General features: G+C 45.7%; 1 protein-coding gene across 1 annotated transcript; it reads left to right on the forward strand.

The window, feature by feature from the left end:
- The first annotated feature begins 5,083 nt into the window (after positions 1-5,083).
- Positions 5,084-14,711, forward strand: LOC143208653 (uncharacterized). The gene is made up of 4 exons (XM_076423245.1): positions 5,084-7,714; positions 12,286-12,565; positions 12,989-13,609; positions 14,197-14,711. Exons 1-4 carry the CDS (start codon positions 7,579-7,581, stop codon positions 14,672-14,674), a joined length of 1,515 nt encoding a protein of 504 aa, XP_076279360.1. The 5' UTR covers positions 5,084-7,578; the 3' UTR covers positions 14,675-14,711.
- Positions 14,712-15,277: the final 566 nt, after the last annotated feature.

Below are 15,277 nucleotides of genomic sequence, written 5' to 3' on the forward strand. Positions count from 1 at the left end.
AAATTGGTAGCCTACTAATAAATAGTATAACGATACCCCTAAATTCATGTAATGTCACATTTCACGTATTCATTTTTCCCATAAATGCATAAAATCCCCAGTCCAGTCATTAAAGTCACGTTCGTCTGAAAGCGTAGCACGGGTTATAATTACGGGCAATAGCCGGCGCGCTGAAACAGCGAAAAAATAGCACGATAAAATACGGAAAATGCATCCGTTTCTGTGATCGAGCAACTCACTATCACATTCGAGAAAGCACACTACGGGGCCCTAATAATCAATGGTAAGAACCTCGAAGGAACGTCGCGTCGCGACACTCTGTACTCAACACAAGGAACCTCGGCAACTGCACACTTCCACTTTAATCCCCGTTCCGTCACGAGCAGTCGCATCATTAGGCCATTTGGTATTACAAATGACATCGAAGGGGCTGCGTAGTCCGTCCTCTCTTTCTTCTATTCGCTCTTATCTGACTGTACACTCTGTTTTCTCGTTTCGTTCTATTTCTTCCTCGATGCCTTCTAAATCCATCCCATTTTCTCCGAGCGTGCCTTTTCCGTCTCTGCATCCAGCTAGCGATGGGTAACCAAGCCGCTCGAGTGCGTTCGCAGTCAGTATAAAATATAGCTGAATTGAAAAATGCACTTTTTTCGTTAGCAACTAATAATTCTTAAATTCTTATTTTAGATCGTTTCTCTTAGAAAACAATGATTCTTTAGGAATAATGATACCTGGGAAGGTGATCTTTGTATCTCAACACCATTGCTGATCAGTTAGGTGCACGCATACCAGAATGTTTTTAATTTTCGTCGCAAGTAAGAATAAACTGTTCATGTGGTTCGAGTCACTTGCAATTGGTACAAGCAATTTTTATTTTGCATAAAAATCCGCAGTCTAGTAATCTCTAATATTTCTTATGCTTCATTTTCGAAGCTTTCAGCGTTTAAAGTTTGAATTTGTAGTAGAGCTAACTCAAAACTCGTATCCTCCGCCAGATCTTTCCTACCCATTCGGCTCCACAACCACTCAGCTTGCTTTAGGTCTTGCAATTGGATCGATCGAACGCTACAAAAAACCGACCATAAGCATATATGAGTTTTTTTATCGAAGATAATAAGTTCAGGATGATTGCTGTTTGTATTCCATCTATGATGACCGTCGACTCTTTCTTTCGCGATGCAACTGCACGCTGCCGATGCACGCGTCCCTTCCAGCGCTCGCCGCGTTCCACCATGCAATTGCTGGTGCATTATGGGGGGAAAGAAGTGTCCCATCACTGATTCTTCTTCGCGCCACGTTTTCTCGCGTCGCCCGTATGCCACTGGTTACGCAACGAAACCGCAGGGGTCCGATTTGGACGAGCTACACTCTCGAGGTGTTATAATCGGGACCGAAAAAGTTATGGCACTTTTTAATAGACTTCAAACGTGAACCGTGAAACTTTTTTCAAGAAATGCGCTCGCCTAAGTTCCGACAGGAACAAAGTGTTCGTGAAAGTTGTAGTTTTAATCGAGGTTGGAAAAAGACCTAGTTTACCATTAAAAAAACATTTTCCATTTAAATTCCAAGTAAACATTCGATGTGGCGCTCAGTCGAATAAATTTGAAGATTTACGCTAATTTTGCACAATGCACTAGACGTTAATTTCGGTGCTTTTTATTACCAAAGAAATGACGAATCTATAACATAAACTACTGACAAACTGTTCTCAGTGTTCACCACGGTTTCGCAACGGATTTACATTCAATTTAACGATAAAGATCGCCATGGCGAGGCTTGGGGCAGGTCTGGGGTTATACCGAGGTAACGGGCATTACCGATATTAATCGACAATGTTATCATTAGCAGTAACTCTGCTTTGGTCGTTGCGAACGGTGTCTGACCTTTGCGGGCGTTATGTATTAGCGACCGTGCAATTACTGAGAGGTAAATCGATTCTACGGTTCTGATTGATTTTACTTGTTCTCGTTCCGTAAGATATGCATCGTGACTGAATGGAGGCTAGTCATTTCCCGATATGAACTTCCTGTGCGCGATTCCTTCGCTGTTTCTACACGGCGTCGAACTATTCATGTTCGACTGGAGAGTTTGAACCGTTAGCGTTTCATTTTCGATTGGACAATAGCGCCCGGAACATGATTGGTCAACTTCTCTATTCGCAACAGATGTTCTGACTTATGTCCTTTTGATTATTCACGATTTTCGCTCCTTCTCTTCTCTTCCCTTGATGTTACACTGTATTAGCTTCGAATAAATCTACTGTTCACTTTGTACGCTTAGGCGACTCTGAACATGTGCAGAGTGTGCCGAAGAAAATGCTACAAGCTTTTCTCTGACGAGCTAGTGAAAATCCCAACAAAAACATCCTGTAAACAGGAGCCAAGTTTCTATGGCTGTAAAAAGTTGTGAGATGAAACAAAATACGGCCAAGTTCGTTAGCTTAGAAATACCTCTTGTAATACTGAAAAAAGCGTTTGTAAAAATTAGTTTAAAAGAACGCTATTTAATTTTTAAAGAGAGTTACATGGAGGGCTAAATTATTCAAACTTGGCCGTTACTTTTTAAAGCAATGGCCATAAAAGGTGTTAGGTAGCGGCCAAGTTTGAATAATTCAGTCCTCCATGTAACTCTTTAAAAATTAAATAGCGTTCTTTTAAACTAATTTTTACAAACGCTTTTTTCAGTATTGCAAGGGGTATTTCTAAGCTAACGAACTTGGCCGTATTTTGTTTCATCTCACAACTTTTTACGGCCATAGGAACTTTGCTCCTGTTTACAGTATGTTTTTTTGTTGGGATTTCATCAATTTTTGTTGAAGTATGGTATGCTGCTATGTTCTATCCTACGTACCTATTTCGTAATGTTTTCTTTTCAATACAACCCCTTCAAGATGTAAAATTCCAAACTTTGATAATTATTCCTTTGAGTGTTTGTTATGGTGGACCTATGTATCAAATTTCAAGCTTGTAGGTCAATGGGAAGTACCCAAAAGGTTTTGATGATCTGTCAGTCAGTCAGTGCCAAAAGCGATTTTTGAGGTCCTATATCTCGGAACCTACTAATGTTAGATGATTAATGTTTTGTCAACATTGAGACATGATAGCACTTAACAAGTGTACGAAATTACATCTCTCCATCTGCCTCCAGTGCCGAGTTATAAGCCTCTACAAAACGGCTAAGTTGTTTCGTGTAAAAGGAGGTAGTGCGAGAACTTGGCTGGTGCACTACCGTGCACCTAGATATTTAAATTGTATTGCACGATCAGAGAGTTACGGCGAAAAATGAAAATTCATTAATTTTATCTGTTTTGCAAAGAGATTCTTGCTGCAAACAATACATGTAGAAAAACATTTGGAAAAAGCCCAGCGAGTTCGTAATTTGTGTTTAAGGAAACCGTGACACCTAACACGGACTTTCCAGTAATTAATCACCTGACAACGGCGGATTTCCATCGCTACATCACGTGCATTAGTGCCTACATCCTTCATTTGCATATGTATACAAGCTCGACCCCATCGAATCGTTGCTACCCACGCTATTTAGTTATAATGAACTGTTACACCTTTCCCTCTGGCTCCGCGTGGATATAACGCGCAGCGAATCCAAGTTTGTAGCAATTTCCGGAGGAAAGTTGCACGTTATCTCTCTGTACGTACAGCGCCGAGATAGTTTAAATGAACCAGCTCCATCGTTTGCCGTCGCAAGCTGCGATCGGTCAACGTGCGATACGCATTGACAAGTACAACAAGTGGTGGATGCTTCGTGGTGGTCACAGTCGGACAAGGAAAAAGGAGATACGAGGGTATCTGAACGGCAAGAAGAAGAACGTGCCGGAAGGCAATGATTTTCCTGATCGACAACTTGTTTCAGGGTGTTACTGTTGTGGAATTTGAATACCACCCTGTCATACAGTGGAGTCGTGGCCCCGAAATAACGGATAAAAATGAAGAAACACATTGAATAATTTACATTATATTGCATTTCAATTGCTTTGTATTTTGATTACGCTCATGATTAGCATAATTAGCAATTGAATTAAGTAAAAGGTTCGAATTATGTAATGTAATTCAAATACTGTTCATATGAAATGCGATGTAATTAAATTGCGCAATTCAATTACAATGTACAATATTTAAATTAGCACAACTCTAGTTCAGACCAGACGTGGGCATTATTTGGCGAAACAAATATTTCAAATATCATTAATATTTTAGTTATTACTTTGCTTAAAGAAAATAGTATTTTAAATAAGATATGCAATCTCTAAAATGAAATATTTCTATTTGAACAATCTGAACCTCAAAATAAAATATTTCTATCCCCACAATTTTGATCCACAAAATAAAATATCTCCATTTTAACAATCTGAAACACGAAATAAAATATTTCACTTTTTGCATTGTTATAATACTCTGAGAAACCGCATAAACATACAGTCATAAATGTATTGAATTTTCAGCAATAATATTTAAAATTGAAATTGAAAATAAAAAGACAAAATACAAATATTCTTCAAATAAAATACTATTTTCAAAAAATTACTGCCTCGAATAAGTGATTTTATCTTCAAAAATTACTGCATCAAATAAAATATTTTATTTTCAAAATTGTACACACATACTTTAAAATAAATAGGATTATTTATAATTTACTATTTAAAATACTATTTTCCCCAGCTCTGTTTCCGACCTATTCAGTCAAATTCGATGACCCAAAGCAGCTGATCCCACCTCTGCCTCTTTCTCCGCATGAATGGATGCTGGTTCTCGTAGGGGGCTAATTCTACCGGTTCACCGGTGATCTTGTTCTCCGAGCGGACATGCGTTCTCGAGACCCCCTGCTCACTGGAGGAGCAAAGAGCGATCAGCGATCGGAACAGCAGAAGCAGCGAATATGAAAAGGTAAAACAGAAGCGAGGAAAACGCGACAAGGTAAAGTCAGCTAACCATCGTAGAGCGCGAGAGGAAAGCAGAGGAGAAGTAGCTAAAGCAAAAGGCGAGTCCTGGGGCCAGGAAAAGCTAGGTCGTGGCGAGAAATGAGTAGGGATGGATCGAGGCAAAGGCGTATCGGCGAGAGCCACGCTGAGGAAACGGGTCCAAAGTCGTCGGGACTCGACGAGGCTCTGGTGGCGCGTTCACCTCCCGCTCGGACGCAGTACGCTCCGGACTCTCGCGCAGGCGAGGTTGCACCAATCCGCTCGGTCGATCCGGCGACCACGTGCGCCGTTCGCGACGTTAACACGAGGAGGAACCGGCATTGTTTTCCTGCCATGTGTTTTCGGTGACATCCGGCCAATTGTGCGCGACTCGCATCCAAACCACGGCCGAGTCCCGACGCGACGCTCTGACATCGATGGCGGTCGATATGCTTGACCGCCACGCGCTGCAACAACGCTCTAACTGGGTCAATGAGAAATTTCATTGACACTCGTTCTAGGAGAATCAATTCCTCTTCGGCGTGTTCAACGTGAACGGATTTAACATGTCTCGCAAAATTCAGATGTCCATGACCCTGGGGAATTAATGATCGGATTAGCTGCAATGGTAGACGTATAGTTCTCGCCGAAGAACTGGTGCAGATTTCAGGATTATCAGTGATCGGAGGAATCTCCCCTGTCGGGGCCCGTGAGAAAATCGAATGCGATCTCTTCCGGCGTGTAATCGCGGAATAAAAGGCACAAGAAGACGGGTTTCATGACTCTACTAACCCAGGAATTGCTAACGCCATCGGTGCAATGGAAGAAAGACAATCCCATAAATATCGAAAATCTCATTGAGCCGGGGGCTTTTACGATTCCCCATTAGCATATGGGTGGATAAGCGTAAAAACATGTCGCGCGGCTATCCCTGGTCGATCGTTAGACCGAGAATAGCAGGGGAGGTGATATAGCTGGTTCCGCGATGTTCGCGCCCGGAGTTACTGTCCCCGGCGACGATTGACAAAAACGAGAATGAGAACGAGGGGAGGTTCGGTGTCTAAGAAGAAACGTAAGTGTAACGAGTCCCTGGGAGGACGCTAAGCGGTCTGGCAACCGGCCGCGGCCACTGGAGGAACTGGACGCGACGCGAGATTATATCGAACGGTCCGTTTGCTCGATTTAATTCGTTCGTCGTAAATAGAGAAGGCGCTCGAGTTCTCACGACCGAGGGATCAAAACGGTGCCACGAACCGATCGTCGTTAACATGACAACCCTGTGGATGAGGGGGTGGTAGCCTAAAAACTCAACTTCTCGACAGCTGATCGGTCTCCAAAGATCGGCGGGAAAGAAGCCTGGCGAACAAACAGGGAAAAGGAAGGATGACCGAACAGGATCGATGGAAGAAACGGTGACTGGCAAAAAATGCGCGGAGCCACGGAGGCACCAGGTTAATTAGATTATCGAGGGGAGTAGCTAGAACGCCTGGTAGGACGACCATACATGGTCCACCGGTCTACGTCGTCGACCGAAGGAACGGAAGCGACGCGTGGGAGGTCGGACCGCTTACACGCTGGTTTTTACGCGCTCCTGGAAGACAGATTCGAGTGCTCACCTTGGAACCCGTGCACGACTATTAAACAGCCTGGCAGCCGGTGTCCCGTTCGAGTACCGGTCCGGCGATGCCGGCGAACGACTTTTCCGAGAAACAATCGCGCGACGTCTTCTCTAAGACAAATTTACGGCGCGCGCGATGACGCGGCGGGAGAACAAGAAGCATCGATTTCATTGGCACGCCACGTCGGTCAAACTTCGGCGGTTAGGTTCAGGATCGAACCCCGCGGCTGTCTAGCGAGGTGGATAATGGTTTTCGAGAGGCTCCTCGCGAAGCTGCGTCCATCAACGTGACGCCCTCCGCGCGGACTCGCGTGCCGACTTTCAATTTCAGCGCCGAACGCGCGACCCGCGCGCCGACGCTTGTTCACCGGCTCCCATAAATCCAGATTTCCGTGATTCCAGTGAACCAGTCCGCGCGTGTGCATGTGTGTCGCACACGGCCGACCCTCTAGGAAATCGTTAGATCCAGAACGAGAGAGGCGTTAACTGCGATGAAAGTGTAGCGGAGCGTGTTATGCTAAACAGACGGGGAAACCAGAAAAGCCTGATATCCTCCAGTGATCGATCCTCTAGCCCTGTTGCTACGAATTCGTGGCGATCCTCGGCGAGCCTCGCTCATTGACCGAACGGAACGATTCGCGCGATTAGAAATACCGGTTCTCCGCGAACTTTTCGCTTCCGTTCACAATGCTACGCGCGACCATCATGGAAAATCCTATGAGACACTCGACTAGTTTATTGTAGGAAGAGAAAAGAGAAGGTTTTCCTCGAAGCGGATACAGTGCGAACTGACGCGTTTCAATGGTTCCACGGGATTCCTCGGTTGTCGAACGATTCCTCCTGTTTCGTCGGATCGTTCGTTTCCATGAACATTGATCAACGGAGGATTCCTCGGCTTCGGAACCTTCAGATTTGAATTGCAAATCGCGCGAGAACATGGATTTCTTCGGGACCATTCCTCGTGTCGCGCGGTGAAACGAAACTCGAGCGGACTCGACCACGCGGACGAGAGGAGAGGAAGGGAAAAAACGAAACGGCGAAAAGTATGTCGGTTGCGGGCACCAGGAAATTATGCAGAGTGGGCCTAGCCGCCGTGTTGGTCACCGCGCTGTGCGTGTTGACTCTGCTGGATTCGCCGCCTCAACTCGCGGATCCACCGGCGGATCCTCCTCCCACGCCTGGTAAGCAGTTTTCTTCGTAGGTTAGCCAAGCTCCATCGCCTCCAACAGCGCGCGACCCTTGCCCTTTCGTTATCGCTGAACGGTTCGCAGCCCGCAAGCCACTAACGCGCCTTTGGCACCTAACAATGCTAGGCTTCTTTCGCGCCGAGATTAGATACGCCCGGCCCCCGACCGGCCGGCCGGTCCGTCTTTCGGATGTTTCCTGGCACTTAACCATTGTCCGAGATATTCTCGATAATCTCGGATATTCCGGAAATGTTCAACACATGGATCTGCAACACTGAACTTGGTCCTAACTCTTCCATTACCATTTCTGGGGCCAAATGATCCATCTACGACAGTTGAATTTGGAAATGCTACGTCCATAATTGAGTTGTTACTTTCTAACTCAACTTCCTGCTCCTGCGTCACTCCAGATCGAAAGATTGACTAAAACGGTTTAAGCTTTAAATTGTTTTGTACCCTGTGTTGCCACTTTCTGATGTCGCGCTGCGATAAAAGTACTTCGACTTCGCAACTCGAGGAATACGTAATAGGATAAGTTTTGACGAGATTTCTCACTGAAAAATCGGAAACGTCAGTGCAGTTGGCATACTTTTGTATCGAGGCTATCACTGACAGCATTAAAGTCAAGAAACATGAGACCATGGATTTTATTCTTAACAAACAAGCTCCAAATTTTGATGATTACCATTCAGAACTCATTTCAATAACTCACTAGTTCATTTACGTGGAACAAACAGCACATTAATATACAAATGAGTATAACAAATCTTCTCACTGAAGATAAAACGAAAGAAGAATGTGTAGTCGAAAGAAGTAATTCCCATACGCTATGGTAATCTTGCTTCGAGTGTGCTGAATATTTCTGCTTCGCTGTTCGCACTATTTCCTATCCGCGAATACTTTCCCAGCATTACCGCCGACCGACAAAGAAAAGGAAAATTCCCTACATTTTTCTATCCTACCGATGTGTTTCCTCCTTGCACCTGGCTGCGTTCATTTGAATAAGCAAAAACACATTCTGATGCACCGTAACAGTTAACACACTATTACTCGATACAGTTTAATACGAATGTTATCTGTTCCATGTAAAAATTGCAAATTATCTCTCTTAGTATTTCTATGCCTTCAATTTTAACCCTTTGCAATCGGAAATATTTTAACTGGAAAATTAAACGTTTCTTCCGACCTATAATAATTCCATTGTATATGATGTTTTCATTTTATGGATATGAAATTTATATAATACCTCATACAATACTTAAATGTTGGCTGCTCTTTACTTTACCGGACTCAAAATTTGTGCCTTTCTCCTACGAATTATGATGTATTTGGTATGTAATCCAGTAGATTTGTACCCGGCGCGGATGCAGATCGAAGTTTCGAACCTCTAGGATCAATAGTTGAGGAGTTATGGTCGCTTAAAGTTGAGCATTTTCCCAGTTTCTTGGCAGGTAAGGGCGCCGCCATATTGGTTTGTAGTGACGGTCGCATGCCGCTTACTGAGTTGGTTAGGATTAGGTCAAGGAGGGCGGCAAAGTAAGCGGCTCGCGGTCGTGACTACAAAACAATATGGCGGCGCCCTCACCTGTCAAAAATGCTCAACTTTAAGCGACCATAGCTCCTCAACTATTGATCCTAGAGGATGGAAACTTCGATCTACATCCGCGCCGGGTACAAATCTACTGGATTACATACCAAATACATCGTAATTCGTAGGAGAAAGGTACCCATTTTGAGCCCGGTAAAGTGAAATCTACCCTAAATGTTTAGTAATTGATTAGATACCAACATATTTAATAATGTAAACAATATTTTGAATAATGAAACAGCAATTTTTAGTGCTAACGGTTAATACTTATAATCAGACAGCGGATCTTTATGCAAAATAAAAATTTTGTACTCGAATTGCAACAAACACGGGTGAAATAGAAATTTAATTTTTTTCTCCACATGTTCAATTGATTGAAAATAATATTCTAATGTTGTTATTGCTTTAAATTACACCTGCTCAGTTTCGTCATATATGCATAAAATCCGCTGTCTACTTAATTATGTTCATCGTGACTTGTGAGCTCTACACAATGAAAACGAGAAGATGAAACATTTTCAGAACAGAATCTGGGACGATTCCCATCTCACCGCTAGTCTCACGACTCTGAATGACAACCCCGGTCGTTTAGCTTGCAGTTTCTTTTCGGGTCTGTTCCCCTTCTTCTTCGATCAAGTCCTCTTAATTCGCGGACAAAAAAGGCGAACCAAGGAGGCCGTAAATCAACCGGCACGGTTTGAGGCACGGGCTTATCGTGACTCAAATCTGTACACGGTTCCTTGGCGGTAGCGACTTCATTAGGTGACATAATTTACAGCCGCGCCGCGCCGCGTAGTACAACAAAACTTGATGACGACCAAAAATCGATTTTCGGAATATTTGTAAATTCCAAAAACAAAATCTATGGTACTTGGAATCCAATAAACATCACTGAAAATCTGAAATGTAAAATGGCCACTTCTAATGCTCCGTAGATTTAGTGTAGATGACGTCGTAATTATTTAGAAGTCGCGATTAAGAAAGAATCCCTGTGGACTGTGTTAGTATTTGTTGATCCGACCGCTTCAGAACATTAGAATTCCTATCTCGGACATTTCAGAAAAATCTGAAAATGGTGGTTTCGTGCCACCGTGCGCCTCGAACGAGTTCCACGTTGCTCGCCCGTTGTTTCCCAATGCGGCGGTGAATTTCGCAGAAATTATGAGAGGTAACCGGCCGGGAAATGCGGATGCTTCCTCAGCTTTACGCCGTCGTTTTTTGACCGTGTCCATTAATCCTTGTATTCGAATTGCGCGGCTGGTTGGGGGTTCGCGCGTAGCTACGTTTACTTTCTCGTAAAGCTGGCGAACCGTGGCATCGAAGAGGGAAAGCAGGAAGCGGCGGCTGCTAAAGGCCACGAATCCCAGGATACCACGCAGCCCGCGTATCACGTAATACGCGGTCGTTAGGTCAACCGTAGACACCACTTTTAACGACACACTACACGCACACACCAATATCGGTTGATGATCGGCGCAGCTCGGCGCAGCTCGGCGCGGCGCGGCGCGGCGTTTCGCTCGAATGGAACAAATTGTTTTACACGAGAGAGAGAAAGAGAGACGCGGGATTAATCCGACCGTGTGATCCCTCTCTCTCTCTCGGCTCTCCCGCGCTCCAGGCTCGCCACGGGTTTAATTGGTCGCGGAGATTAGCTGCGTTTCGACCTGAAAATTATGCTACTGTTAATTGCTTTCGTCAAGGTAAAGGTGATTTTATAATGGACAGCGGGAATTATAGGGGAGGGAATCATGTTCGGAATCTTGAGGAACGGTCTGCGTTGCTTTCCGAGGGAAAAGGAGATATTGCTCAGAGAAATTCAAAATATGCGATGAAAGTGAAATCACAATGCTATTCAACGCTGCACATTCCCATCCATGAGAATCCGGACACTTCGCGATTTCATACAGCTCGGGACAAAATGATCGCCTACCATCTTTCTTTATTTTTGGGTAAGAAGGAGTTTATGCTTCTTAAAACACGATAATTTAGAAATTTTATTCGACTTGAGGTACCGATGGGATCCGCTATCGAATTAAGCAAAATGATCACGATCAACCTTGGATCGAGCGCCGGGAGGCTGGTCACTACAGAACCTGAAATCATCAAACGATGAATTTGCATATGCATTATATATTGTACGTATACGCGGCGTGAAGGCATGCGTGCGTAACTCGCGTAATTCACAAGCGAATTCATTAAACGAATCGATCGGCGGGAAAAGAAATGAAAATATGGCAGGGGCACCGTGGTCGTGACTCTCGGACGTTCGTGACTCCCCGCGGAAGAACGAGTTTTCCCTCGGTACGCAGGCGAATCGCATTCGCTATTAGAGGCCAATTAACGAACGAGGCAATTGAAATTCTGTATATGTAACTAATCGACGCTCGGCCGAGGTCAGTGACGCCCGTCGTTGAGGACTGGGACAGAGAAGTTCAGAAAATTGCTTGGGTAACACGGGAGGGAGGATTTGGACATGCCATGATCGTCAACTAACACGCAATCGTATTCATGGTGTACCGCGTCCGGCTTCGGCTGATGACGCAATGCTTCCATCCGGTTGGGGAACCCACCGATGTCTCCGGACAGGCTTTCCAATCGTTCTGTTCGATAAAGCGTGGGTGCATTCTTCGACAAACAAATGCTAGCTAGCTATACTAGAGACCCTATTTCAGATCCAGTAATTATTCATAAGATGGAGTAAACACGCCAGAAGCGTCAATTAAAATGATAATATTTAAATAAGAAGTTTGTCCGCTGGCTTCTCCGTAGTAAACGACAAAGAAATGGACGCGGACGTGACCGACCTCTTGCGTAACAGGACTTTTTCCGACGACGGCACAAGCCATCGGAAATTAATTTCGCCGAGCACGCACGGACTCGGCATCCGCGTTAATTAGTATAGAATACCGTGTGCGTCACGTGACTATCTCGGTCTCAATCTCCTCCGGCTGACTACCTTTCCTGACACATTTTCTAGGTGGCGAACCTCCCGGCACAAGAAGCATCGTGGCTTACTCCTGGGCGCGGAGATTGGCACTCGATTACAGACCCTCCAAGGAGTGCGACGGTAATGGAACGTACGGGGCGACGTTAAATACGTTCAAGTTAGCCGACGCGAAGTGGCTCGAGACAATCCCTGGACAGCTCTTCCTGTACAGCGCCCACTTGGACCTAAGAGTGGCCGGTTATCCGAGCTTGAGGGTGATTGGCGTTAAACGTGGACCAGTGCCGACCTCTGGCCTTTTCTGCACCGTTTGGTGAGACACTTTCCGCAGTCGAATCCACGCTATAGTTCTCGTCCCGGTGTTAATCTCCGCCCGCCGTCCCCACCCCTGTTCGTTCTCCTATTATACTTTCAAGAACCGGACGGTTCTTCGTTGCGCAACACTGTTTCCGCAGTGACGTAACACGGCGCACCGCTTAGAGCATGCTCTTCTTTTCTCCCGCGTCCTCGTAATTATACCCTCTCGCGAATTAAACCGTAGTTGCCCCCCTGTCTGACTTCCCGAGTCACCGGGGTTCGCGTAAACTCCCCCAGTAATGTCGGACGGTTAGCTATGTCATAATTCGGAGGATTATGCAAACGAGACTTATTTAGCCCGGGGCCGTCCTTGTATCCGAGTGCAACGATACCCACGGGGAGGACTAACCGGAAACTTTTGTCTTTTCCGTGTCGGCAGGTACAAGGAAGAGGATAGAGGCAGGTCCGTCAGCGTAGAGGCGCTGGTCTCGACGATTTGGTTGGACGAGTGGGGCGAGACGGTGGACAGCTACGCGGGCGTCCTAGTCGGCTGTCAATTATCCCCGGACGCTACGGTCGAGCCGTCTAGAGTGTACGTAGGCCCTGAACCCTGCCACAAGAATGCTAGTCATAGTTTAGCGATAAGCCCGGGCAGCAGGAGCGAGCGGGATGACCGTCGCCGGGAGTTCACGTTGTGCATCAAAGGGCTGGACTTCGACGAGGACATCTCGTCGCGGCTGGTCGCGTTCGTCGAGCTCCACCGTATCCTGGGCGCGGAGCTCTTCTACTTTTACGTGTTCAACGTGCACGAGAACGTGCTGAAGGTGCTCAGGCTGTACGAACGGTCGAACGTGATCAGATGGTTCAATCTCACGCTGCCCGGCGACCTGCCGAACGAGAAAAACGCCCGCAGACGACTGCTCGGCGAGGACATCTGGATCAAGAGACGGCTCGAGCTGATACCCTACAATCATTGCTTCTACGACAACCTCCATCGATCGGAGTTCGTGTTGCCGATCGACATCGACGAGACGATCGTGCCGGTCACCAGGCGAAACTGGTATGTTGCACACTTTTCCTCGGCTAATGAGAGATTTACAGAGGTGTGTGGATATCCAGTCATTGGGTTGGGTAGGGGTCCCGAAAGTTTGCAATGGTTGAGGTTTGAATAGTTAAGGTGGCAGACTCGTTTTTTCAGGATTGCAAGGGTGCGGGATGCACGTTCTCATTTCTCGATAATGCAAAGATGGGGTTTTCCAGTAGTTAAAAGCGCTAGATGGAAGATCAATTTAGGACGCGATCACCCCCAAAATTTATGTTTATGACGCGGTATTTGCATTATTCGGCAGCATGTAGCTGTCGCAGCTTTATGAAAATAGCTGCATGCCCAGCTTTATGCTTCCGAATAATGCAAATTACGCCTCGTAAACGTAAAAATAGGATTTTTAGGACGATCGTGACTTAGATTGATCTTTTATCTAGCGCTTTCGACTACTGAAAAACCCCCCAATCCTGGAGACGAGTCTACCCCCTTAAAATGCTAAATTAGATTGGTAGGTCATGAAACTTTTTGGGATCCTTAAACTTGACTCGACCCAACTCGAACCCGTAATTTCGCTGGAACTTAAATCACGTTGGCGCTAACAGGTATGAGCTGCTGCTGGATGAGAGGATCAAGCTTGGCAGAAGCTTCAAGGATTTCGCGTCGTACGCGGTGAGGAACGCGTACTTCTTCCCTGAGCTGCAGAACAGAAACCGCACGGATGCCAGCCGATTCGATGCCGATTCGACGAGCTTTCTTGGTGACCTCGATTATCTGAACACCGTCAGGACCGCCTCTATCTCGCCGGAAGGCGACTCGGTGAAGAGCTTCGTCTCGACTAGACGCGCGTTGACCGTGCACAATCATTACGCGCTGACGACACTGAACCCATCAACCAGACGCGCGCATCACTTTGACCCGGACGACGTCCTCAAGCATCACCACAGGGCCTGTGATGGTCGACATCTGGACTGCGAGCTGCTCATGGAGGATGTCAGGGTCGATCAGTCCGCGTTGAAGTACGAGGATGAACTCAGAGTTAGGATGGGGGTGTTTTTCAGCGACCTCAAGGCATTCGATTAGAGTAACGACGCTGTACATAATAAAGATACGTTAATCTAACGCTACGTCGTTTATTCCTTCTTTTTTCCTGCGCATAAAGATTTCTTCGTTTATTTGACAAATACAAATAAATCATTTTCCACGCTTATTCCACAGCACGTGTACTCGAGGAAAGTCCAAGAAAAAGAACTTGATTTTTTGAAAATGGAAAACTAGAATAATTCCAGATAATTCGGGGCTGTAATTTCAAAGAACCACTTCAGCTTGTTTCAACTGTTTTCGTTTCCAATATAATGCTACGCCGCTGAACCAACAGAATCGATCACAGTCATTTTCTCGCTGAAACGTAATTCTACCTAGAGAAACATAAACGCGATTGCGATTGCCATTCGAGTCGAGTAATGTCTCGAGGTTCGCCAAAGAATGAATATCCGCGGACCAGCAAAGTTCTCGCTTGAAAATTTGATATTCTTTTGGCGCTTCTAGGATGTTCTCGAACTTTCGATTCGGATTTATTCAATTCGGTAGTCGGACAGTGAATATCAACGTCGACAGACGTCGTCATCTCCGCCGCGGCGCGACGTGGCTCGTAACGCTGGACCCGAAGTTTTACGCTTCTCCCGC

This window comes from Lasioglossum baleicum, chromosome 5 (assembly GCF_051020765.1).
Source record: "Lasioglossum baleicum chromosome 5, iyLasBale1, whole genome shotgun sequence".
NCBI lineage: Eukaryota > Metazoa > Arthropoda > Insecta > Hymenoptera > Halictidae > Lasioglossum > Lasioglossum baleicum.